Below are 26,375 nucleotides of genomic sequence, written 5' to 3' on the forward strand. Positions count from 1 at the left end.
TCCACCATTGGAACAAAACCACAAAAGATTGTAATTATCTTAACTATATGTATCTTGTCTACAACTATCAAGGCCAGCCAAAGGGCTGTCACACAAAAGTATTCGTTGTTGAATGAAGGCAAGAATGTAATCTTACTGATAATTACATTTTAAAAACTTAGACCTGTCCGGTTCTCTGGTTATGAAAGGACTGCCACAGTTTCCTTACTATCGGCACCAAAGCCCTGTTACTCAGGCAAAGCAGGAGTTCCATTCCCATTTTAGAGAGGAGTAAACTGAGTAAACTAAAGCTGAAACTCCAGTACTTTGGCCACCTCATGGGAAGAGTTGATTCATTGGAAAAGACCCTGATGCTGGGAGGGATTGGGGGCAGGAGGAGAAGGGGACGACAGAGGATGAGATGGCTGGATGGCATCACCAACTCGACGGATGGACGTGAGTTTGAGTAAACTCCAGGAGTTGGTGATGGGCAGGGAGGCCTGGCGAGCTGCGATTCATGGGGTCGCAAAGAGTCGGACACGACTGAGCGACTGAAATGAACTGAACTGAAACTGAGTCATTCTTATATTGTTGCCTGGAAAATTCCATAGATGGAGGAGGCTGGCGGGCTACAGTCCATGGGGTCGCAAAGAACCGGATACGACTGAGCGACTAACGCCCTGAAACTGAATAAACCCCAGAGAGCTGATGTGACAGAACTTGATTCCAACTCAGATCGGCCTGATACCAAACCCAGTGCTCAGCACAAAGCACAGCTGGGCGCTCAGAACCGAACCAACTCTCAGGGAAACGACTTCTGTCTGGTAAGGGAGGCGTGGCACTTTTGCAAACAGCTCCCAAAAAAGGAGAATGGCAAGTGCTCAGAAGGATGCTGTAGGAAGTTTCAGAGGCAGTTGCATTGGAAAGAGGGCGCTCGAAGAGCGGGAAGGACTTGTCTGGGTAGGGACCGAGGCGGCAGAGGAACTAAATATAAAGGGCTCAGACCGCCGCCGGTTCTTTCTTTAAAGCCCTTTCGAAACTTGATTGTTCCCCCTTATCCCTTTAAGGGTAGCCCCGCCCCCACTTAGCCACCCGGGTCAATCTAATCCCGATGGCCAATCACAGGATAGAAAAAAAATTACTTCCGCGCCTCAACCACACTTAGGGGGCGGAACAGAGGGAGAGGAGAGGTGGAGGTAATGTTGTCACGTGACCTGCCCAATTGCCCAGAGGCCGGGGCGGTGCAGAGGAGATCGGCGACGTTCATTGGCCAAACGAAGGTTTGCCCAGCGTGAGACCACGCCCCCGGCGGCCCCGAGGTTGGTTGCGCGGGCACCGGGGAAGGAGACGCTGCCCTTCCGCAGCTATGGGGTCTTGGGTGAGTGGCGGCGGTCCGGGCTGAATCCGCGGGGTTGGCGGGCGGCGCGGCAGGGTTCGGGACTGAGGCTTGCAGCGGGCGGGAGCCGTGCCTACGCGGGGAACTGAGTAGGGGTCGCAGGTGTCCCGACTCAGCCAGACTAGAAGGGCCCAGGTTGGGAAAGAGCAGGTGCTCGGGCCGTGAGCGGCGCGAGAGGTGGAACAGAAGGTACTCGGTCCGTGGAAAGATTCCCGGGCCTGGAACACTGCAGAGATTGGAGCAGGGGCGCAGGTCCTGGACCCGAACAAGGCAAGTACTGGGATAGAAGGAGCCGGTGCGCGGACCGGGGGCGGCGGCAGTGGGGCACCTGGACAACCCTAGAGGATATTCCGGGGGTCGGGGCAAGAGAGGAGGGGCCTTGACCAGGGGATGCGGAAGGAATTGTCCGGGATGGACAGATTCTAAGGAAGGGGATATTGCTGACGTCCAGCGTAAGGAGTGCTCAGTGCTGGTCGGATCCTGCCAGGGTGGAATGAACGAAGACTGGGCAGAGGGGTCGCTCAGAGGAGCACTTGGGCCGGGGACATTGCTGGGGTCAAGGCGGAATAAAGGGTGCTCAGGCTAGAGTCATTTACGGGGTGGTTCAGGGCAGGGAAGGAGGTGCCTGAGATTGAAAGCCTGGATATCCACGCTGAGAGGTTGTAAGTGCCGGCATGGGGGTGAAGTGGGAATGAGGAGACTCCAGCCCAAGGTTACAAGGAAGGAGAGGTGACTTGCCCAGGTGGGGAAGGCATTAGGAGTATCCACGTGGTGGAGACATTGCTGTGGGCTTGTCATCACAGAGACGAGGTGGAGGCTTCTCTCCTTCGGCCCTGGGTTGTGCCAGGTGGGTGGATAGATGGAGTATGGTTGGGCTGGATCTGAATCCATCCCTAAAAGAGAAGCTGTCTTGGGACCGGTGTCCTTACCTGACACTCTTCCTCAGACGGGGCAGCAGAGGCTGCTCTTGACTTTCCTGCAGGTAAATGCTAGGCCTTGGGATCCCCCAAAGCTGTGGTCATATCCCAGCTTCGCCATTTTACTCAGTGACCTCGGTCGGGTTGATTATTTTCTGGGGCCACAGTTTCACCATCACTGAGATAAACAGCACAGCTTTGAGGGTTCTGAGTGACTAGACTCAAAACCCTGTATGGAGAGACTGTTCCAAGCCTAACCTGTTAAAGTAAGTGCCTGGGAAATAGTAGCTGCTGATCCTCTGATGTTCTTATCTCCCCTCGTTCTGAGGCTTGGGGCAAGTTTGAGGGGTGAGAGAGGTGGCTTGTGATATTAACCTGGGCCCTGACCACTGGAGGTCACGTAGCTCAGTTTGTAGCCTCCTGGCAGGATGTCCCCTACCCTTGATGATGTGAGTTTCCTCAGGCCTGCCTGCCCCCCTTACACACACACACACACACACACACACACACATACACACCCGGAGCTGCCCCCCTTACACACACACACACACACACACCCGGAGCTAACTGATAGGATCATTCATCCTTCCCACTCACTGGGGATAAACTGTTTCTTGTGCTGGTCCAGTGACTTTGGCAGCCATCCCAAGTAGACAGGGTCTGTCTGGCTGTTGTATTCCTTCTGTTTGAAGTCCCAGGAGACCTTGAAGGCACACTTGGCCTTGGTGGTGCTGGGTTGGGGAGTTCTCTGCAGGATCTTGGGGACTGGCTTATATGTGTTCAAGCCACTTATTTGCTGGCCTGGGAATGGGGACGTGAGTTATCTCAGAAGGCCGCAGGGGAAAGTTGCCCTTCTGGTCTGTGGTTCTTCCAGGACTTCCACTTCCTGCTCCATGTCAGATTTGGCAAAAGGGTTGTGTTGAGCGTGGAGTCTAAAGTCCAAGAGATCTTGACCCACGTCCCGACTCCATCTGGTACCAGCCATCTGGTACCAGTGACTTTGGACTCCTGACTTGGCCTGTCTGAGCCTCAGTTTCCTTGTTGGAAATTGGCAGAGGGTATGGGAAATAGTTGGATGGCATCACCGACTCAATGGACATGAGTTTGAGTAAACTCCAGGAGTTGGTGATGGACAGGGAGGCCTGGCGTGCTGCAGTCCATGTGGTCACAAAGAGTTGGACACGACTGAGTGACTGAACTGAACTGATGGGAAATAGAGCCCGTCTACTTCGCAGATTTATAATGATTCAATGAAATGATTGATGTATGTAAGGAATGCAACAGAATGGGAAAGACTAGAGATCTCTTCAAGCAAATTAGAGATACCAAGGGGACATTTCATGCAAAGATGGGCTCGATAAAGGACAGAAATGGTATGGACCTAACAGAAGCAGAAGATATTAAGAAGAGGTGGCAAGAATACACAGAAGAACTGTACAAAAAAGATCTTCACGACCCAGATAATCACAATGGTGTGATCACTGACCTAGAGCCAGACATCCTGGAATGTGAAGTCAAGTGGGCCTTAGAAAGCATCACTACCAACAAAGCTAGTGGAGGTGATGGAATTCCAGTTGAGCTATTTCAAATCCTGAAAGATGATGCTGTGAAAGTGCTGCACTCAATATGCCAGCAAATTTGGAAAACTCAGCAGTGGCCACAGGACTGGAAAAGGTCAGTTTTCATTCCAATCCCAAAGAAAGGCAATGCCAAAGAATGCTCAAACTACCGCACAATTGCATTCATCTCATATGCTAGGAAAGTAATGCTCAAAATTCTCCAAGCCAGGCTTCAGCAATACATGAACTGTGAACTTCCAGATGTTCAAGCTGGTTTTAGAAAAGGCAGAGGAACCAGAGATCAGATTGCCAACATCTGCTGGATCAAGGAAAAAGCAAGAGAGTTCCAGAAAAACATCTATTTCTGCTTTATTGACTATGCCAAAGCCTTTGACTGTGTGGATCACAATAGACTGTGGAAAATTCTGAAAGAGTTGGGAATACCAGACCGCCTGACCTGCCTCTTGAGAAATTTGTATGCAGGTCAGGAAGCAACAGTTAGAACTGGCCATGGAACAACAGACTGGTTCCAAATAGGAAAAGGAGTACATCCAGGCTGTATATTATCACCCTGCTTATTTAACTTATATGCAGAGTACATCATGAGAAACGCTGGACTGGAAGAACACAAGCTGGAATCAAGATTGCCGGGAGAAATATCAATCACCTCAGATATGCAGATGACACCACCCTTATGGCAGAAAGTGAAGAGGAACTAAAAAGCCTCTTGATGAAGGTGAAAGTGGAGAGTGAAAAAGTTGGCTTAAAGCTCAACATTCAGAAAATGAAGATCATGGCCTCTGGTCCCATCACTTCATGGGAAATAGATGGGGAAACAGTGGAAACAGTGTCAGACTTTATTTTTCTGGGCTCCAAAATCACTGCAGATGTGACTGCAGCCATGAAATTAAAAGACGCTTACTCCTTGGAAGGAAAGTTATGACCAACCTAGACAGCACATTAAAAAGCAGAGACTAGTCAAGGCCATGGTTTTTCCAGTAGTCATGTATGGATGTGAGAGTTGGACTATAAAGAAAGCTGAGCACCGAAAAATTGATGCTTTTGAACTGTGGTGTTGGAGAAGACTCTTGAGAGTCCCTTGGACTGCAAGGAGATCCAACCAGTCCATTCTGAAGGAGATCAGCCCTGGGATTTCTTTGGAAGGAATGATGCTGAAGCTGAAACTCCAGTACTTTGGCCACCTCATGTGAAGAGTTGACTCATTGGAAAAGACTCTGATGCTGGGAGGGATTGGGGGCAGGAGGAGAAGGGGATGACAGAGGATGAGATGGCTGGATGGCATCACTGACTCGATGGACGTGAGTCTGAGTGAACTCCGGGAGTTGGTGATGGACAGGGAGGCTTGGAGTGCTGCAGTTCATGAGGTCGCGAAGAGTCGGACATGACTGAGCGACTGAACTGAACTGAACTGATGTAAGGAATGCAGCACAAAATACCTACATAATGCATAGTAGCTGTTATTATTTGAGGAAAAACCCTGCTGTTTTCATAATACAGTCCATAGGAAGTACAACATTCTTGGTTTTGTGGGGGGTAGAAAAGATGTAATGATTCTCAGTCAGGGACTTGACCCTTGGAGGCCTAAGATTTCTGTTTAGCCCACTGGCCATGGGTTTAAAAAGTTTGAGACAGTGTGGTTTAAAGCCTCAGGTTTGAGAGCAACCTCTCAATCCTCCAAGCTCTGGGTCTGCACTGGGGCCAGGGTGCCAGACACTGCCTCCTGCTCCCAGGGCTCAAGGTGGGCAGAGGGTCTGTGGGGCGCTTGGGTGTCTTCCTGCTAGCCAATGCAAAAGGCTGGGGCCTGGTTCCAGCCTCACATTCCACATGTGGGCTTTGCTGCCACCTCATTCCCCCCAGAGCACTCTTGTGTGCGTTTCTCTTTCTCACATGGCACACCCTGTGGCTGACTTGGTCATCTGTCTCTCAGCTCTGTGCAGGGACCTTCTGGTCTGTGCGTCCCTGTTCTTTTGGGGCGTGGATGGTACCCGGGACCCAGCCAGCAACCCGTTGAAGACGTTCTCCTTGGAAGCTTTCACCCCCGAGGGCTCTCACCCGGGCCGCTGATCCTGCCATGGCGTTCCGGCGGACCGAGGGCATGTCCATGATACAGGCCCTGGCCATGACGGTGGCTGAGATCCCTGTGTTCCTTTACACGACGTTCGGGCAGGTAAAGATCGGGGCAGTTGTGGTCCCGCCCTTTACCCCACTGGTCCCTGAAACACTGAGCCACTCATCCCAGGGTCCTTCAGCATCCAGAAAGACTGGGCCCTCGTAATTGCTGTCCCAGGCCATCCTCTTTGAGCAGAGTAAGAAGGACTCAGTTAGGAGTCTGGGGTCCCAAGCCCAGTCTCCACCCCAGGTCTCTGTGGACTTTTAATCTCAGTTTCTCTGTCTATACAAGGGGTCGATCAGGCCCTCCCTGCCAGCTTTAAAAGTCTGTGGCTAACCAGGCCTCCTGACACTCCCTAAAGCTCTGCCCTGTGGGGTGCAGCCTCATGAGGGGCTCCCTGTCCAGCAGGCAGAGTGAGGGGTGGGGCAGGGGAGCGTACTGATGGACCACCGACTGAAGTGAATATCATTGTCCTTGAGGAGTTGAGAAGTGGGGTCGGCAGACCTGGGTTCGGTTTCTGCCTCTCTGTCCCCTTAAGCCCGTGTCCTAAGCTGTGTGAGCCTCGGCTACCTCACCTGGAAAATGGCGGGCATTCGGACAGGTAACGCAGGTGCAGCCCTGACGTGGCACCTGCAGAGCTGTGGTCACCGGTGCTGGTGGAGTCCTGACCGAAGGTGTTGGGGACACCGTCTCCTTGGCCTTGTGTTTTTCCTTCCCCAACCCCCCTCATTTACATCTCTGTGATCTGGGTTTCAGAGGCCAGGTCCCCCCCCAGAGGGTGGCTGCCTCTCCAACATGCCTGGTCAGGAAATATCCCCCGGGGGCCTGAAGCGTTCGCTGGGCTCCCCAGGGCAGCTCTCCCAGGGAGATGTAACCGGCGGCCCCCCTCTTCTCCCACAGTCTGCCTTCTCCCAGCTGCGGTTGACACCAGGCCTGCGGAAGGTCCTCTTTGCCACGGCCCTGGGGACTGTGGCCTTGGCCCTGGCTGCCCACCAGCTGAAGAGGCGACGGCGGAAGAAGAAGCAGGTCGGGCCCGAGATGGGAGGCGAGCATCTGGGCACGGTGCCCCTCCCCATCCTCATGGCCAGGAAGGTCCCGTCGGTGAAGAAAGGTAGGTGTGAGGTGATGGGGAAGGGCGAACCTGAAGTCGAGTCTCAGCCGGGCTCCTGTTAGCTGAGATCTTGGGCCAGTGACATGCTGTCTCCAAGCCAAGTCCCCTCATCTGTGAAGCATTCTGAGGATTTGCTGGGTCATGTGGCCGGATGCGCGTGTCATTGGAAGCGATGGTTCTCCTTATCTGAGGACCCTCTGGGAGTGTCGGGTCCAGAATGGGCTGGTGGGGCGCATCTCCTCTGTCCAGCGAGGGAAGTCCCCTGCCTCAGAAGCAGGAATGGCCCTGTGGTCCCTGAGCCATATGGTTGTCTCACTATCTCCCGCTTTTTTACTTGGCACGTAGAAAGATTCACCTTTTTTAGCAAATAGTTCTATGAGTTTTGACAAATGCTTATAGTCATACAGTCCAGCCACAGTCAAGAGCTGCTGCTCTACAAACCCCCAGGGCCCTGGGTAGGTAGCCTGTCTCCCCTTCCCCCAGCTCCTGGTCTGTTCTGCGTTTGCTGTTGTGGCTCTAAAAGCCTCTTATGGTCCGGTTAATCTTGTAACCCAGCAACCCAGCATTTGCCACATACAGGTTGCTTTCCAAGGCAAGGAGGCCTCACAGGCTTTCTTGTCTTGGGAGAAACCTGTTTTCAGAAGCAAAACCTCCTTGCAAGACAAAGACTTTTCATCGTGAATTATCTTGGCAAAAATAAAGTTTCATCTTTTCATCTTGCTTGCCTACTGTCTCTGGTTCCACCTTAGTTTCCTTTCCCTGTTTTTCTCACCTAAAAATAAAACAAAAACCCTGTGTATTTTAAAAAGCTGGTGCCTCAAATCTTTTTGGAAGGAGAATTCTAGATGAGTCCATCAACAACACGGGGAAAACTTGAGTCAGGAGGGGGATGGTGGCTGGGCCTCTTTCTCAAGCTTAACCCAGCAAATCCAGGCCCCACTCTGGGCCAGGCCTTGTGCCCAGTGCCCAGGATACGGACGTGAGCAGGAGAGCGGGCCAGGGCCCGGCCCTCTGCTGCTAGGGGCATGCCCTGGGGGTGTTCTGCTGTCTGACACAGAAGGTCAGGACAGACTCCCAGATGACAAGGAAGGGAAGAGGGGTGCGGAGCTGTGAGTGGCCCATGCAAAGAGGCTGGGTGGGAAGCCGGCGTGACCTCTGCCCTCCTGTTCCTCACAGGCTACTCCAGCCGGAGGGTCCAGAGCCCCAGTAGCAAGAGCAACGACACCCTGAGCGGCATCTCCTCCATTGAGCCCAGCAAGCACTCAGGCTCCTCCCACAGCCTGGCCTCGGTGAGGGTACCAGGGTGCCTGTCAACAGCCCTGGAGCTCCTGTCTCTGCCCTCAGGGGGCTTATGGGCTGGTAGGAAGATGGGAGAAGAGATTCCATCCATTTATTCATTTGTTCACTCACTCATCCATCCGTGAAGGCTTTCTGAGATCGTTAGTGACCAGTGTGTGCCGGGCATTGGTGAGGGACAGGTGGACAAGTGTGGAAGAGAGGCGGTGTGATACTTCCCCACGAAAGTTCACTCATTCATTCATCAGACATTGAGCAACACTGGTTTTTTTGCCAGGGACTACCAGGCACTGAGGATATAGAGATAAATAAGACAAAGAGGAGTTTATTTTCTCTCGGGAAACAGCTTTTGGCTCATTCACTCATCTAGTTATTAATTTCATCCAGCAAGTACTGAGCCCTACCTCTGAGCAGGCCACGGCCCTGGGGACCCAGGTGCCAACAAGAGCTGGCTCTCGTCACAGCCTGGCAGGCAGATGGCTGCTCATGAGGGACAGAGGCATGGGTGAGAGCCCGGTCCTGCTGGCCCATGGGTAACAGGTGCTCCTTGAGTCCTCCCGGTCCCCTTCATGGTGGAGCCCTGGAACGGGGAGTGGTCCTGCTGCTCGGGAGCAGGGCTCGGGGCGGCTTTCGGAGGAGGCGGCAGGTTCCTGGGCTGGGTGTCGGCCTCTGTATTTTTCCTGCTTTGGCCATATCTATGACCTGTCCTCAGGCTCTTGAAGTTGGTGGAAGTGCTGTGCTGCGCACTCGGCCTCTGTGGCGGGGGGTGGTTTCAGGGATAGTATGGGAGAGGGTGTGTGGTCAGGCAAGGGGGTTGGTGGGGAGGCTCAGGGGTCCTGCTTGGGGTCTGGGAAGGCCTCACCCTTTATTCTGGAGTTTTTGCCCTGCTTGCCTCTCAGATGGTGGTGGTGAACTCATCCAGCCCCACGGCTGTATGCTCGGGACCGTGGGAGACCAGAGGGATAGAGGAGTCTGTGACCACCGCTGACGGCAACGCTGAGAGCCTCTACATGCAAGGTGCGGGCCAGGGGGCCGGCCTTGGCTCCTCTCAGTCGCCAGGGTAGGGTAATGGGGGAGCGGCCTCCTCCCAGGAGTCTGGGGTCTCCGAGTGCTGACTGCAACCCTCACCCCATCCTAGACCTCCCACTTCTATGGTTTCTGGACCAAAGAGCATCTCCAGGAGCAAGTCTGGTCTGCATGAAGACCCACAAGCGGGACAGCCTAAAAAAAAGGGATCAGGACCAGTCTACGTGGTCCTGCCTTTTCCCGTCCTTCAGGGCCCTCCTGCCGCCTGGCTCTTCTGACCCCCACTCTGGAACGACATGATGAGGGGCCCGGCCACTCTCCCCACTGGGTACCTGACTCCTTTTCCCCATCTCCCCCACCCACGCTCAGGCATGGAGCTGTTCGAGGAGGCCCTGCAGAAATGGGAGCAGGCGCTGAGTGTGGGGCAGAGAGGGGACAGCGGCAGCACCCCCACCCCAGGGGACGGCCTCCGGAACCCTGAGACAGCGTCAGAGGCGCTGTCCGAGGTAGGTGGTCCTTCCCTGGGTCTTTTCCACCCCCCAACCTCGGAGACGGCTGGTAGCGTGGCTGGTGGGGCGGCTGCACTCGGGAGGCGTCTGGCAGCCCCGTCTTCTGCCAGCTGGTTGACGGGCCAGAAGGAACTAGCCGTGTTCATAGGTGAGTGGGTCACACAGCTTTGTCTTATCTTTTCTTCATACATTTTTTGATCACAGTTTGATCAAATTTTCTATCGGGCTTCCCTGGTGGCTCAGTGGTGAAGAACCCGCCTGCCAATACAGGAGACGCAGGTTTGATTCCTGGGTCGGACAGATCCCCTGGAGAAGGAAATGGCAACCCACTCCACTATTCTTGCCTGGAGAATCCCATGGACAGAGGAGCCTGGTGGGCTACAGTCCAGGGGGTCCTAAAAGGGTCAGACATGACTTAGCAGCTAAGCAACAACAACAACAGGTGTTCTCTAAGTGACTATCTCAATATCGGAAAAGAGAAAGTTAAAAAACCTAAAATAAAAAAAGTTTGTGAGGGACTTCCCTGGTGGTCCAGTGGTTAAGCCTCTGCCCTTCATTGCAGGGGGTGTGGGTTTGATCCCTGATCAGGGAACTGTGATCCCATAAACCCACGCAGTGTGGCCAAAACACATTTTTGTGTGTGAAAAGCACGACAAATACATGTCTTCAGATTAATGTTCACTGAAGAAGCATTGTTTTGTAATAGTTAAAACACATGAAAAAGTGGAAACTAAACGCCCACCAGGAGGAATCTGAAATACTAGCCAGCCTTTATAAAAGGGTAGAAAAAAAGCTCTGTGGGCTGATAGGTTGCTCTGTCCACTGTATTTTATTAAGTGGAAAAAAAAACCCCAAGATATAGAATGTGCATAGTGACCCGTGCACACATTTTTTTCTACTGAGATGTAGTTGCTGTGCAATATCACGTAAGTTACAGGTGTGTAAGAGTGATTCGTGACCCGTGTGTACATTTATTTCTTTTTAATGTTCTGTGTTTTTAAACTGAGGTATAGTTGACTTAAAACATTGTGCTAATTTCTGCTTGTGTGTGTTTTAAATAAAGGCACACATCCACACCTGCGTCTGCCTGTTGGTAGCTGCTGCTGTGTCTCTGCACTTTTACTTCCTTTTGAACAGATGCACAGGAAGACTGTTCACAGAGATCTTCCATGAGGGTCTGCAGGGAAAGGAGGAAAAGACTTTCCTTGGACTTTTCTGTACCTTTCTCTACTATTTTGATTTTCCGTATTTCGAGCACAAGCCTAAGGGCGGGTTTGTACAGGTGTTAGCATGCTGGGTTGTTGCTGTTTTAGTCTTGATACTTTCCTGTATTTATTTTTTTAATTTATTTATGGCATGCGGGATCCTAGTTCCCGTACCAGGGATTGAACCTGCGGCTCCCGCAGGGGACGCTTGGAGTCCTAACCACCTACCTGACCGCCAGGGAAGTCCCTGTACTTTTCTGTATTAAAGAACAAAACAAAACATCAGTGTTTGCCCCCACTGGAGTGAGGTCAAAGTGGAGGCCACCCCTTTGGGGAGGGGTCCAGCCAGGATGTGGGAACAACTTCACGTGTTGAAGAAGAAGGGGGCTTAACTCAGGGAATTGCTTGCATGACTGAGGGACCCTGGGACTCGAGGGGGCTCACACCAGAGGGGGCTGGCTAGCAGGGAGTGGGGTGCAGGGATGTGATGTGAGGCATGAAGAGAAGAGAGCTTCTCACCCACCCCCATTCCGCCCTCCAGTTTCTCCTTGCTTCCTCCACCTGTGCCTTCGTGGGATGACAGGCAGTTGGCAGGCGAGCCTGGGGAACAGAGTTTGCAGTACAGGGTGAGAACCTTCCGGGACAGAGGGTACCAAGTTGGAGGTGTGCGTGCCCTCCACCCCGGCTGGGACTTTCGCTCTCCGAGGCCTGTCACACAGGCCTGATGGCTGTAGTTGTGGGCTCTGGATGCCTGGGTCGTGGGTGAAAAGGCTTCAGAGCCCACGGCACGACTGCACCAGGTCCCCTCTGCTCGTGGGTGGACAGAGGGTGCCTGCCGGTGAGTGAGGGCAGGAGAAGGGAGGCAGCTTTGTTTCCAAAATTGTCCTTGTTGCTAATAACTGCTGCTGCTGCTAAGTTGCTTCAGTCGTGTCCGACTCTGTGCGACCCCATAGACGGCAGCCCACCAGCCTCCCCCTTCCCTGGGATTCTCCAGGCAAGAACACTGGAGTGGGTTGCCATTTCCTTCTCCAACGCTTGAAAGCGAAAAGTGAGAGTGAAGTCGCTCAGCCGTGTCCGACTCTTAGCGACCCCATGAACTGCAGCCTACCAGGCTCCTCCGTCCATGGGATTTTCCAGGCAAGAGTACTGGAGTGGGCTGCTAATACCTTCTCCGTGCTAATACTACATCTGAAATTTATAGACCTTTTCTTATTTTTCTCATTGTGAAAGCAATGAAATGTTCTCTAATAGAGTAGTAAAAAAAACTACAGAAAGAGAAAAAAGAGGAAAAAAAGGAGCCCAGTCTCTGACCAGACAGCTCCCAGCTGTGTGCCGTGGGCAGAGGCCCTCAGGCTCCCTGAGCACTGGTGCCCTCTGGACCAGCCCCAGGATCCTGGCCCGTAGCCGGTGCCCAACAAATCACCTCTGTCATCAGTGTTATTGACGCCTGTTATCTTTCATCCAGACATAACTACTTGGTATCCTTCCAAGCATTTCACTAGGCTACGATGTTTTTTAAATAACTATTGAAATAGAGTTCACATACCATACAGTTCACTGAATTCGATCGTACAGTGGCTTTCATGTATGTTTCCCCCATTATCTGAAAATAGAGCCTTCCTAGGAAACCTTTCTTAAGCCAAAATGATGTCAAGCAAAGAAGTGATGAGTCCCCTTTAGACACATCTTCCTAAGAGATGTACAGAATTGATTGAGATAAAGCACAGGTGCTTACAGGAACTTCCCTGGTGGTCCAGTGGCTAAGACTTTGCACTCCCAGTGCAGGGGGCCTGGGTTCTATCCCTGGTCAGGGAACTAGATCCCATATGCCGCCACTGAGAGTTAACATGCTGCGACTGAAAGATCCCGTGTGCCACAGCTAAGACCCAGTGTAGCCCAATATTTATATGTATCGGGCTTCCCTGGTAGCTCAGCTGGTAAAGACTCCGCCTGCATTGCAGGAGACCTGGGTTCGATCCCTGGGTTGGGAAGATCCCCTGGAGAAGGGAAAGGCTACCCACTCTACTATTCTGGCCTGGAGAATTCTATGGACTGTGTAGTCCATGTGGTTACAAAGAGTTGGACACGACCGAGTGACTTTTACTTTCACTTCATATATATATATATATATATATGTATGTTATTAAAAAGCGTCTTTACAGACACAGTTCAAAGTTACAGTGACTCGATGCTGAGATGCTGTGTGTAGTTCTGAGGGAAGGAGCCTGGCGGCATGTGCTGAGTAAATGCTTGGGTATATACTTCAGACTGGAATTGCTGGGTCACAATATAACTCGGTGTTTAACATCTTGAGGAAATGCCAAGCAGTTTTCCAAAGCAGCTGTGTGTGACTGCGCTCTGTCGTGTCCAGCTCTTTTCAACCCCATGGATTATAACCCGCCAGGCTCCTCTGTCCTTGGGATTTCCCAGGCCAAAAAGCTGGAGTGGGTTGCCATTTCCTTCTCCAGGGGATCTTCCCGACCCTGGGATGGAACCTGCATCTTTTGCGTCTCCTGCCTTGGCAGGCGGCTTCCTTACCACCGTGCCACCTGGGATTCCCAGCGCAGGTGTATCGTGTTACATTCCCAGCAGCAGTGCCTGGGAGTTCCAGTGCCTCCACACCCTCACCAACACTTGTTATCTGACTCTGACCCGGTTTTGATTTGCTTCCCTGTTGCTAACGATGTTGAGCTGCTTTTCACGTGCTTATCGGCCTTATGTGTACCTTATTTGAAGCGGTGTCTGCTCAGATCCTATGCCTTATTTTGACTTCGGTTGCTTGTCTTTTTATTATTTCATTCTAAGTGTTCTTTTACACTTTCTGGATGCAGATCCCTTGTCAGATGTGTGATTTGTCTATATTTTCTCTCGTTCTTTGGGTTGTTGTTTTTCACTCTCTTTTCTTTTTCTAAACTTGGCGGCGCCTCATCGTTTGCAGGATCTTCGTTCCCTCACGGGTTGGGGGTTGAACCCAGGGCCTGGCAGTGGAAAGCACCAACTCCTAACCACCGGACCCCCAGGAAACCTCCTGTGTTTTCACTTTCTTGATGGTGTCCTCTGAAGCACAGAGGTTTTGAATTTGGATGTAGTCCAGTGTATCTGTTGTGTTCTTTGGTCGTCTGTGTTATATGTGAGAAACCATTCTCTAACCCACGGCGACTTCCCAGAGAGAGATCTATGCCGAAGCTACGAGGCCTTGCTGGCCACGCTGAGTGGAGTTATTGAGCAAGATGGCCAGAGGGTCTGGGACCCCACGGGCTCTGCCAGGTTCCACCTGGGTGAGCCCGGCCCCGGAACCTCCTTGAGTTTTCCCGGTAAAATGGGGTCATGGTAACCCCTGCCTGAAGGAGGCCCTGAGGCTGACCAGCGAGGTGCCGGTCCACGCCTAGCGCTCAGGGAAAGGCAGTGGTTTCCATGTTACTGCCCCCCTCTGAGTACTTCCAGCTCTTTGTCCCCAGTGGCCTGAGGCCCTAGTTGGCCCCGTCCCCTCCCCAGGGTCTGGTTACATGCACTTGCAGATCTGGCAGCCTCTGTGGAAAACAGACTCAGGCCTGCCTGTGTCTGGCCCCTTGGCCCAGAAGCTCCTGGGGTCAAGCAAGCACTTCCTCCCACAACCCGGCCTGGAGGCCAGGGGCAGTGAGGAGGCATAGGCTGTGGTGCCACGGGTGCGAAGCCCCCAGGTGCACGCAGGTCATAGCAGCAGTGGGGTGGAAGCCAGCTTTTTCTGGGCTCCTAGCTGCTCTCTGGTTATAATAGCCAACACTGACTGGCCTTCGCCATGGGCCCATCTTTCGGGGAATACTTATATGCCTTATGCATGTTTTCCCTGACATCCAAAGAAGTAGGTTCTCTTACCTCAGTTGACAGATAGGGAAACCGAGGCTCAAGAGGGGGAGTTATTTACTCAAGGTCACACAGCTCAGAACTGATGGTGTTGGGGTCTGGACCAGGTCTGATCGGGTCTAGAGCGGTGCTGTTCAATCGGAAGCCACGTATCTCATTTAAAATTTCCCAGAGACCACGTTAAAAAGCAAAAGGAAATGAATCAAATGACTTTTATTTTTTTTTTTTCAAATGACTTTTAATAATACATTTTCTATAATCTAGTACACCCCAAATATTATCATCTCAACCCGTAATCAAGATGAAAAATCACAGAGGTATTTAACATTCTTGTATTCTTGGGGGATTTTTTTGGGAGCGGATACGAAGTGTTTGAAATCGGTGTGCATTTACATTTATCACCCATGTCAGTGGACTGGCCATGTTTGGCCAGTGGCTCCTGCATAGGGCTGCTCAGTCCAGACCTGCACTCGCTGCCGGGCCTCAGAAATGCCCCCCTGCCCACCTCCACTGCTTTCCCTAGGGGCTGGGGCCCCATCGTGGTGAAAGAAGGGGCCGTTGGTGTGGGGGAGCTTTGAGGGCCTGGGTTGACCTTTCTTGCTTTACCTGCAGCCGGAGTCCCAGCGGAAGGAGTTTGCGGAGAAGCTGGAGTCGCTGCTGCACCGGGCCTACCACCTGCAGGAGGAGTTCGGGTCCACCTTCCCGGCCGACAGCATGCTGCTGGACCTGGGTGAGCAGGGGTCGGGTGCAGGGTCCCTGGGGCCCAGGACCTCATCCCATCAGGGGCCCACTGCAGGGATGGGGAGACCAAGGCCACACAGGCGGGAACAGTCCTGGGACGAGGCCCTGGGAGTCTCTGGCCGGTGTGCTTTGCCCCCATCCCCTTGGGAACAGGCTTTGGCACTGCTGTGTCCACATCTCCCCCCGCCCACCCCAGCGGCCGTTCCGGGCCTTGGTTCAAGCCCTCTCCTGGGCTGCTGGGTGGGTGGAGGGGTGGCTCCCGTGAGATAAGCCCATAGCAGGTCACACGGTGGAGAGCACACGTGCCCGCACCATTGAGGTCAGGAGGTGTGACATCACTGAGAGGGAGTGAAGTTACTCAGCCGGGCAGCCATAGCATTCTAGTGCCTGCTGCGTGCCAGAGCCTGTATGGTGACTGTGCCCCGCCGTGCCCTGGGTGCCGTCAGCCTCCAGGGGGCTTACAGGACTCCTGAGTGTCGGGGTATCCAGCTCTACCAGGGGCGACACAGGCCCAGCAAGGGCTGGCTAGGGTGACACGTTCACCGTTGCCCGTCCCCATCAGAGCAGCAGTCTTGCTTCCCCTGGCCTCCTCTAATGGCAGAAAAGGCTGGTAGGGCCTCAAGGCTGAAGCCTCTGCTTATTTGTTCAACAGATCGTTCATAAGCCCCCATGAGGGTCCAGACCCCCTTGCCCTCGAGCAGGTGGGAATGGCAGTGCGGAATGAGCGGCCCTTTGGTATCAGAGGCTAAGTGTCAGCTTGGCAGGGGAGGTGACTTGTTCGGGGCCACGTAGCACAGCCTGCGCTCAGAGCTCAGGACCCACAGGCCTCAGGGTCTGGCAGTGTGGCTGCGGCAGGGCCCCTGGCATACTGAGAAAACTGGAAGCTTGGCGACCAGCAACATCGTCTTCCTGGGATCGGGTGTTGGGAGGCTTGGTGTCCATGTACATCCCGGCCTGGGGAGCTCAGGATCTCAGCTCAGTCCCCCTCTTCCTGCCCTGCCCAGAGCGGACCCTCATGCTGCCCCTGACGGAGGGCTCGCTGCGTCTGCGGGCGGACGATGAGGACAGCCTGACCTCGGAAGATTCCTTCTTCTCCGCCACCGAGGTGATGCAGGCGGGGGGATGGCTTCGGGGAGGGGGTGAAGGCCGGGGGGCCCCTGTCGGCTCTGCTGGGGGCCAGTGATGGGTCGTGGGAAAGTGAAGGCATTTCCTCTGGTGGGAGCAGAATCTGGCAGTCACCAAGTGTTCCTCCCCGGGGACTCTTCAGCTGGGACAGGGAAGCCTGGGAAAGCAGGAGCTGTAGGTCCCGTGAGTGAGGGCAGGGGTCCCTGACCCCAGCGGCTGCAGCCACACTGGCCTCTCCCTTCTCCAGGCCTCGTGCTCGTGGCTTGGCGTTAGTTTCCTGCCATGGCCACGTGTACCAGGTGGCTGTCCTTCCCTGGGATGGGAGGATATGGGCCTGTGTCCAAGAGATGGTCCCTATGGGAAAGGTCCCCATGGGAAAGGAGGAGAAGGGGATGACAGAGGATGAGATGGGTGGATGGCATCACCGACTTGATGGACATGAGTCTGAGTGAACTCCGGGAGTTGGTGATGGACAGGGAGGCCTGGTGTGCTGCAGTCCATGGGGTTGCAGAAAGCTGGACACGACTGCGCGGCTGCACTGAGCTGGTGGGAAAGGCACCTGGTGGTGGGGACGCTGAGCAGGAGGGGACTGCGATCCAGCCTCTGCCCTTGGCCGGGGTTCCTGCTGACATCCCCTCAGAGAGCTTGGACCCTAGGGCGTCCCCTGCCGGAAGTTCCCCAGGCAGGCACCCTCCCCCACACTCATGTGGCTGACACAGGCTTCCACGTGCCCCGCCCCCCCAGCTCTTTGAGTCCCTGCAGGTTGGAGATTACCCGATCCCACTCTCCAGGCCCGCTGCCGCCTACGAGGAGGCCCTGCAGCTGGTAAAGGAGGGCAAAGTCCCCTGCAGGACCCTCAGGTGAGCACAGGAGGAAGGAGGCAGGTGGGGGGTGGGCGGGGGACACTGTTCTCCTAGAAGAGGCTGGGGAATCCAGCAGTGAGTGCTTGGTGAGAGCCCAGCTGAGCCAGGCTAAGGGCTGGCCAGGGCTCCTGCCCAGTCTTGGAAGGCCCTTGGATGGCCCTGGTACAAGACAGGCGGGTGTGGAGTTAGCGATCACAATAACTAATTAATACAAGTAATTAAAATAACAGTCATTCATACTAGTTCCAAGTTCTCAGATGTGTCCAGTCACGGAAGCATGGTGGGCACTGCCCCGTGTGTCCCACATGGAAGCCCTGTGTTCTCCGTGGCTCGCGGGAGCTTTTGTTGTGAAGCACGGGCTTCAGTAGTTGTGGCACGCAGGCTTAGTTGTCCTGCAGCACGTGGGCTCTTAGTTCCCCGACCAGGGATCGAACCTGCATCTCCTGCACTAGAAGGCAGATTATTAACCACTGGACCACCAGGGAAGTGCCCTCTAAGCCCTGTGTTCTGATAGACTCCCTTAAGGAGCGGTCCAGAAGCCAGGCTTGGAGGACAGACAGACCTGGGCTCTCTCCAGCTTTGCTACTTCATAGCATGTGGCCCTGGACAAGTCTCCTGACGCTCTTAGCCTCAGTCTCCTCTGTGGTCTATCTGAAGGCTCTCATCCGTCTTAAGCTCATTGTTCTGTGTGATGGTCATGACTCCTAGATTTACATGTCTGTGTTTAAAGCTCACTGAAAGCGGCCAGAAGACCTGAGTTGAAGGCCTGAGGATTCGGATCAAGGGCTCAGACCAGGATGCCTCTGGCTGCCCAGAAAGCCCTGCCCTGGCCTTGGGGGAGAGTGGGCCATGTTGGTCCTTTGCTCGAGAGGGTCCTTTGCTGGTTGGAGCCTAAAGGAGGCCGAGGTCAGCCTGACCCCCAGTGACCACACCGTCCAGCGGCACCGAGTGCCGTTGAGGAAGCCCATCCTCAGAGAGCATCCTACCAGCCGCTTCCTCTGGTTCTGGGGAAACTGAGGCCCAGAGGGGACCTGCCCCCTGCCCAAGGTCACACTGCCAGGCCGAGGCAAGGCCACCCGGGGCTCCACCCTGACCCCACGAGGGTGTCGCTGGCGGGGTCCCAGGTGGTGCGACTCTGTGCTTCCCCTCAGGACAGAACTGCTGGGCTGCTACAGCGACCAGGACTTTCTAGCCAAGCTGCATTGTGTGCGGCAGGCCTTCGAGGTGGGTGTGGTCCGCGGGAGCCTGGGGAGGCTGGGGCTGGGGTCAGGCTCCTCTGAGCAGGTGGACCATCTGCCCAGCCCATGGTACTGCTCTCTCTGTGGCTCTGGGGGACTGCCAGCCGGGCAGCTCACCCCCTTCCTCCTCACTCCTTAGGGCCTCCTGGAAGACAAGAGTCACCAGCTTTTCTTCGGGGAGGTCGGCCGGCAGATGGTGACAGGCCTGATGACCAAGGCTGAGAAGGTAGTTGGGGGACAGGGCTCTCTTTTCAGCTTTTATTCCCCCGTCCCTTATTTTATCTTTCTAAGTTTTATTTGCTGCTGCTGCTGCTAAGTCGCTTAAGTCGTGTCCAGCTCTGTGCGACCCCATAGACGGCAGCACACCAGGCTCCCCCGTCCCTGGGATTCTCCAGGCAAGAACACTGGAGTGGGTTGCCATTTCCTTCTCCAATGCATGAAAGTGAAAAGTGAAAGGAAGTCGCTCAGTTGTGTCCGACTCTTAGCCACCCCATGGACTGCAGCCCACCAGGCTCCTCCATCCATGGGATTTTCCAGGCAAGAGTATTAGAGTGGGGTGCCATTGCCTTCTTCTTCTAAACTTTTATTTAGTCCTGTTCAAAAAAAAAAAAAAAGAACTCAATCTAAAATCAAGCTGATAAGCTCTGACTTCATCCTGCAAGCCATGGGAGAGCAGGGAAAGTTTTTTTTTTCCCCATGCTAATTTTGAAAAATATGGGTATTGCTTTTTTTTTTTTCAAATGTATTTATTTGACGGCACTGAGTCTTAGTAGTGGCACGTGGGATCCTCAGTTCCCTGACCAGGAATAGAACCTGCACCTCCTGCATTGGAAGCGCAGAGTCTTAGCCACTGGACCACCAGGGAAGTCCCACTTGGCTTAATTTTGATTAAGAAATCTTGCCGAGCTCCTGAGCGCCAGGGCCTGTGCCCAGCTCTGAACTGAGAGGTAACTGACAGCCCTGCCACGTTTTTCCAGGCAGCAGAGATGGGCTGGCCTTCATTTGGGAAGACACTGGCCCTGTGCACACCCAGGCTCTGAAATTGTGGAATCAGCCTGCCTCCTTACTGTGCCTGTCGCCACGCGTGCAGCCTCTCCAAGCCTGAGTCCCCTTGTGTCTAAATGGGCGTGTCTTGGGGACGTCACTGGCTGAGGTCAGTGACCATAGAAAGTGTCAGCGAGGGCCCTCATCTTCATCTTCGTGGTTAACTTTTATATGCAAGGAAACAGGATTGGGAAAGTGAAGCCACAGGCTGTATACTTTCTAGCAGATCTTCTTTAAAACGTAATGGAAATTGGGCTTCACTGGTGGTCTAGTGGTTAAGAATCTGCCTGCCAGTGCTGGGGACACAGGTTCGATACCTGGTCTGGGAAGATCCCCCCATGCTGTGGAGCAGCTAGGCCTATGAGCCATATACGTACTGAGCCAGCACTCTAGAACTTGCGAGCCACAACTCCTGAAGCCCACGTGCCTGGAGCCCACCACTTGCTACAACTAGAGAAAGCCCGTGTGCAGCAACAAAGGCCCAGCACAGCCAAAAATAAATACATCTTAAAAAATAAAAAACAACTTCACAAAAGTAGTTTAAAAAAAGATGATAAAAATGGGAGTTCCCCGGTTGCCTATGCTATGCTACGTCACTTCAGTCGTGTCCGACTCTGTGTGACCCCATAGATGGCGGCCCACCAGGCTCCCCCATCCCTGGGATTCTCCAGGCAAGAACACTGGAGTGGGTTGCCATTTCCTTCTGTGGTTAGAATTCCAGCCTTTCTTTCACTGATGTGGCCTGGGTTCAGTCCCCGGTCAGGGAATTAAGATCCCACAAGTCTTGAGGCATGGCAAAAAAAAAAAGTGTAAAAACGATTCACACTCATTGAAGACAAAACTAAGATGATGCAAAAAGAAGGGAAAAAATTGTCTCCAGCCCCACCCTGTTCACATTTTGGTGAACATCCCTCCAATGACCCCTCTGCCTGCGGTTCTTAAAAGTGCCGTCACCCTGCCTGTGCTGGTGTGTGTCAGCTTGTCCTGCCTAGCTCTTGGGCACATCCCTGATCTGAAGCCTCAGGATTCATATCTGTAAAGTGAGCACAATGTTGGCCAGTCTCTCACAGGGCTGTGTGAATTAAATTAGTTGATCCGTAGTAGGTCAGCCCTGGCACATGCTCACTTTCTAAGTCCGTAAATGACATCCGTGTCCGCAAACTGCGTCGTCAGCCCCCGCTAGGCCTCCCAGTCCCAGATAGTGAAGACTTCCTCCTGGGTGCTGACCGTCTGTGCGCCTGGCAGCAGCCGGAGTCCTATACACTATTTACTGCCTGGTGGCGTCACATGAACCAGCTCACCGACTCCCCGAGAAAAGCTGCAGCTTCTCCGTTTCACAGGGAGGCCGATGGTCATGGAGATTGGCCCCTTTGGCGGCGGGCCCGACCTCACACCCTCACGCATCCTCTCTAAAGTGAGCTCCTTCCATAGCCGGTGCGCACCTTCTGAAAAGTGGTCGGTTCCCGGTAACGAGCTGGTGTGAGATGCTGCTGGGCGGCCTGGCGTTGCCTCTCTCCCAGACACAGCCTGGGCCCTGCAGAGCCTCACTCTCTCTCTGACGGCTGCTCAGGCATTGGCCTTGGTCTGGCCTTGGAGTGTCCCCCATCCACAGGCCAACCCACCCCTGTGGATCAAGTCCAACAGGGTCTTGGGGCCACGGCCAAAACAGGCTCTGCTTCTCCCCGTAGAGCCCCAAAGGCTTCCTGGAGAGCTACGAGGAGATGCTGAGCTATGCTCTGCGGCCGGAGACCTGGGCCACCACGCGGCTGGAGCTGGAGGGCCGAGGGGTGAGTCGCTGTTGTGCTGAGCCTTGGTGTCCTGGGGTCGCCCCACCTGAGCTCCTTGAGCGGGGTGGAGGTGCCCCCTGGAGCTCAGCCTTGATTCCGAGGCGCTGAGGTGGCTCCACTGCTGCTGGAAGCCCCCGTTCCCGCCCTGCCCCAGGCCTGGGCTGCCAGGAGGGTGGCCCCTGCACACCGCACCCGCTCCAGCCTCAGAGCACCGCCTGGCCCCGCAGGTGGTATGCATGAGCTTCTTCGACATCGTGCTGGATTTTATCCTCATGGACGCCTTCGAGGACCTGGAGAACCCCCCGTCCTCGGTGCTCGCCGTCCTGAGGAACCGCTGGCTGTCAGACAGCTTCAAGGAGACGGTGGGTGGCCACCCCCCACCCCCAGGCACGCGCACACATGACCCCATGTGTGTTGCCTGGACCCCACGCCCCTCCATCCCTGGCGTTGGGCCCCTGGGCTGGCTCCCTACTCATCACAGAGCAGTCACCCCCTCCCCGGGGCAGGCCGCTGGGCACCCCAGAGCCCGCCCTGGAGAACTTTCTAGGGGAGCCCCCCTTGCTCTCATTTCACCCTCGTAGAGCGGCTGGGCCTGCATTTTCCTCCTGCCTTGTAGTTCCGCTCTGACAATTCTACTCATTCTCGGCTGCCATTAATTCTATTCCATTCGAATGCATTCAGTCAAGTTAAAATATCCAAAAAATAAAGGAGGAACAGCAAGAAAGCCTTGAGCACAGGGCCCCTGGCAGGCAAGATGTGCCAGGTGGCATGGGGTGATCTGGAGAGGGGTGGGGCTGGGCATTGATAGGCAGTAACCGTGGATCGCCACAATGACTGAGCGAGGCAGGGATACTCGGTCAGGGCCATCTTACAGAGGAATCTGAGGCCCAGAAGATTGCTGGCTTTTCACCCTGTAAGGGTTGGAGTCAAGATTCAGCTTTAGGTGCACCTGACTCCTAATTGAGGGCAGGGAAAAGGCAGACCTCAGACAGCTGTCCCCATCTCCCTGCTTAGGGTGGGTGAGCTAGGACAAAGGCTTGGTCCCAGCTGGGGGTGAGTAGCAGCTGCAGGCCTGGCCTGTTGGTCTGACCCCACCCCCCGGGGGGGGGTGCCCTCTTTAATTTAGGCCCTGGCCACTGCCTGCTGGTCGGTCCTGAAAGCCAAGAGGAGGCTGCTGATGGTGAGTGAGCAGATGGTGAGGGGCCTCTTGAGAGCAGCTACGCGGGGGCTGGTGGGCCTTGGGTGTGGAGCATGGCTCAGGTGACCCTCCCTTTGGTGTGTGCTAGACCCCGGTCTGGGGGTGGGACAGGGTAGGGTGGGCTGCAGCTTTTGGCCTTTGTCACAGCACGGGTCACCCGTCCTGCCATGACCTCCCCCTTGACCGGAAGGGCCTCAAAGGCCCACAGAGATCTGCTTCGTCTTCCCACCCAGGGCCCAGCACAGAGCAGGCGGTCGGGAGGTGATGAAGGGGATTCAGAAGCGAGGAGAGGGCCTCTTTGGAGGGAGGCAGGGCCCGCAAGGTGCTGCTGGCGTCCGGGTCGGGGCAGGGCACCCTGAAGCAGGCCGAGCCCCCCTCCCACCCCAAGGGCCGCGTTATCTGCGCTCCCAGGCGGCGACCAGCTGCCTATCTGGGCTGCCGCCCGCTGTTCCCCCCCGCCAGCCCAGCTCTGCCGCCCAGCTGATACCAGCTGCCACCGCCATGTGCCCTGGGCACTTCCTGCGCTGAGCCTACCCTGGGCCCCTCCTCCGGCAGCCCTCCCCACCACCCTGAGGTGGCCCCTATGCTGCGGAGGCGAAAACCAGGGCTCTGAAAGCCCCGGTCTTGGGAGCACTTCCCTCGCAGTCCAGTGATTAGGACTCGATGCTTTCACTGCTGGGTCTGGGTTCCATCCTTGGTTAGGGAACTAAGATCCTGCAAGCTGTATAGTGCCGCTAAACTAAAAAAAAAATTTTTTTTTAATTACAAAAGAAAGCCCCAGTCACTCACCCATCACCCAGCAAGGACATGAATGAGCCGGACATGCCTCTGAAGCCCCAGCTCTTAATATGACCCCAGGGCCTGGCTGCCTCTCCCTGCCTGGGTCCCAGCCCTCAGCCTTGCTGCCCCCCGCCTGCCCCCCCAACAGGTGCCTGATGGCTTCATCTCCCATTTCTACTCCGTATCGGAGCACGTTAGCCCTGTCCTAGCCTTTGGCTTCCTTGGACCCAAGCCTCAGCTCTCTGAAGTCTGTGCTTTCTTTAAGGTAAACAGGGAGCTTGGCCTCTGCAGCTGCCTGCCTGGCCCTGCGTCTGGAGAAGGGTCTGGGTGGGGTGCCTGCCCCTTCCACTGGGGACCTGGCCCCGGGTGGGTCCACAGGAAGCCCCAGGAGGGCAGGAATGGGGGGCAGAAGGGGCTGAGTTGGGGTCCCCCCGGGGCGGGGGGTCAGGGGAGCGGCTTTGGGTGGCCTGGAGAACCTCAGCTTGGTGGGGGGCGGGGCCCTGGCGCAGCCTGATGCCAGCCGTGTCCCCCAGCACCAGATCGTGCAGTACCTGACCGACATGTTCGACCTGGACAACGTGCGCTACACGTCTGTGCCGGCGCTGGCTGAGGACATCCTCCAGCTGTCCCGGCGCCGCAGCGAGATCCTGCTCGGCTACCTGGGGGTGCCGGCGGCCAGCAGCATCGGCCTCAACGGCGTGCTGCCCCGGGAGAACGGGCCCCTGGAGGCGCTGCAGTAGTGCCTGCTGTGGGCCCAGGATGGTGGCTGCCTGGGCTGCCTTCACGTGAGGGACGCCAGAGAGAGGCCTTTGGGTTGGCGTGGGAGGCCCGGGTGTCTGGCCATCAGCAGTGGCATAGCCCAGGCCGTGGTGGCCAAGGGCACTTACTTGCCCCTGACCTTGCCTCCATCATCTGGGAATCCCCAGGGCCCAGAGGTGGAGTGCAGACTTCCTTGGAGATGGAGGGAACCCCGAGGGGTCCACCTGACCCGCCCTCGGTTGTGCCTAGGGAAGCAGAGGCTGGACTGGTGGCCAGTGGGGCCAGAGAGGAAGAATCAGGCAGAGATGGGATGCCCGGGGTGTGGGTCCCCAACACCTCCCGCCTCCCAGGGGGGCTCGGAGGGTGGAGATGGAAGAGAGGGTGGCGGGGCTCTGTGGTGAAGGAGCCCGGGCCAGCCAGTGTCAGGTCCAGGCATGGGCCTGGCCAGTGCTCACGGCCTGCCGCCACCCGAAAGAACAGCTCCAGGGGTGAAGGCTGCGGCTGGGGGCACCTTGGTGGGCAGCAGGCCTGGGCCATCCCAAGGTGGGCCCGCTTGGACTCACATGTGGACGGGGATCGGGCCCTTGAGAAACCCAAGCACTCGAGCAGGACGCTGTCCTCTGCCCTTCCCTGGCCCTCCCGAAGACTGTTGTTTCTCCTCCCACCTCTGCCACCACCAAAGACAGAGGAGGTGGGGCTGGTCGCCCCCCGCCCTGCCCTCTGTGAGCCCGGGACTCTCTGGCTGGTGCTAGGTGCTGGGCTGGAGGCTCTGACCAGGGTCATTTCGGTCCCCGAGAGTGAGGAGCTGAGGAGCCGTGGGGCAGGGGATGGTCAGAGGATGCAGGCGGCTGGACCAGCATCAGGACAGGAAACTCACCTGGCCCTCAGCCTTCAACTTGACGCACAAACCGAGGAGCAGTGCAAAGCCTGCTGCCAAAGGCTGTGGGCATCAGTCCCTGCGTTGCCGGGTTTCTGTCTGCCCACAGACTTGTTCCCCTTGCGCTGTTTCCACCTGAGGAAACAGGTGTTTCATTTATTGCCTTAACACTTTATTTTGAGGTCCGCCCCTTTCCAGGCAGGGTTGGAGGGTAGGGGGGATGCCTCCAAGAGACACAGACTCCTGTTTTTCCACACTCTGGAGTTGGGACTGGCTCCTCAGTCCCGGGGGCGCCCTACCTTGAATGGCAAAGGGGTCCCCGGGGTGGGGTGGGAGGCAGGGCGGGAGAGGACCCATCTTCTGTGAGCCTACTCCCGCCCCCCAGACTGCAGGGACCACTGTGCACTAACGATGCTGCTGGCTCCAAACCCACGTGTCTGAGGCCTTAGCTGCCTCCCTCTGGGTGGGACGGACGGCGAGGCCCCTCCATGCTAACATTCCGCTCATTTGCACTTCCCCCGCCCGCGCTGTGAATGTGTTGGGTCTAGACCCTGGCTGCTCTGATTTGCTCCCCGGTCACCCAGAAGTGGCATTTTCACCTTGTCTGTGTTTACATGTCCACGCACTGCCTCTGGCACTTGATTTGTCGCAGCTTCCCACTTTTGTACGGTAGGGCCTGTGCACATCGACTCGAGTCAAATAAATGATTTAAATGATTTCCTTCCAGCGTCGCCGTGCACGTGTGGCCATTGCTTCCTGGGGGGGCTGCTCTTTTGGATGTGGGTGCGGGGAGGCTCCAGGAGGGCAGAGGAGGCCTGGCAAGGCCATTTGGCCCTCGGCAGGGAGGGGCCAGTGCACTACCACGGATGTGGGTGGGCAGCCTGGGTGGGAGGCCCGCTCTGGCAGCATCTAGGTAAGACCGCTGGGCTCTGAGCCTCGGAGGCCCCGTCTCTAAGTTACGGCCATTGGACCCGGCAGGGACTGCAGACCC

The 26,375-nt window shown here is 55.5% G+C and overlaps 1 protein-coding gene across 2 annotated transcripts; it reads left to right on the forward strand.

The window, feature by feature from the left end:
* The first annotated feature begins 1,199 nt into the window (after positions 1–1,199).
* Positions 1,200–26,110, forward strand: MIGA2 (mitoguardin 2). Of its 2 annotated transcripts, none has more exons than XM_006065317.4 (16): positions 1,200–1,357; positions 5,800–6,039; positions 6,883–7,093; positions 8,270–8,382; positions 9,289–9,406; positions 9,785–9,921; positions 15,585–15,702; positions 16,718–16,818; positions 17,583–17,698; positions 18,853–18,925; positions 19,079–19,165; positions 21,672–21,770; positions 21,998–22,132; positions 22,897–22,950; positions 23,897–24,013; positions 24,282–26,110. In XM_006065317.4, the coding sequence occupies exons 2-16, from the start codon at positions 5,944–5,946 to the stop codon at positions 24,486–24,488; spliced, it is 1,782 nt and encodes a 593-aa protein (XP_006065379.1). In that variant the 5' UTR covers positions 1,200–1,357; positions 5,800–5,943; the 3' UTR covers positions 24,489–26,110. The 2 variants fall into 2 exon arrangements, with proteins under 2 accessions (XP_006065379.1, XP_025117603.1); XM_025261818.3 differs by lacking the exon at positions 1,200–1,357 and adding an exon at positions 1,505–1,645.
* The last annotated feature ends 265 nt before the right edge of the window (positions 26,111–26,375 follow it).

Source organism: Bubalus bubalis, chromosome 12, assembly GCF_019923935.1.
Source record: "Bubalus bubalis isolate 160015118507 breed Murrah chromosome 12, NDDB_SH_1, whole genome shotgun sequence".
Lineage (NCBI taxonomy): Eukaryota > Metazoa > Chordata > Mammalia > Artiodactyla > Bovidae > Bubalus > Bubalus bubalis.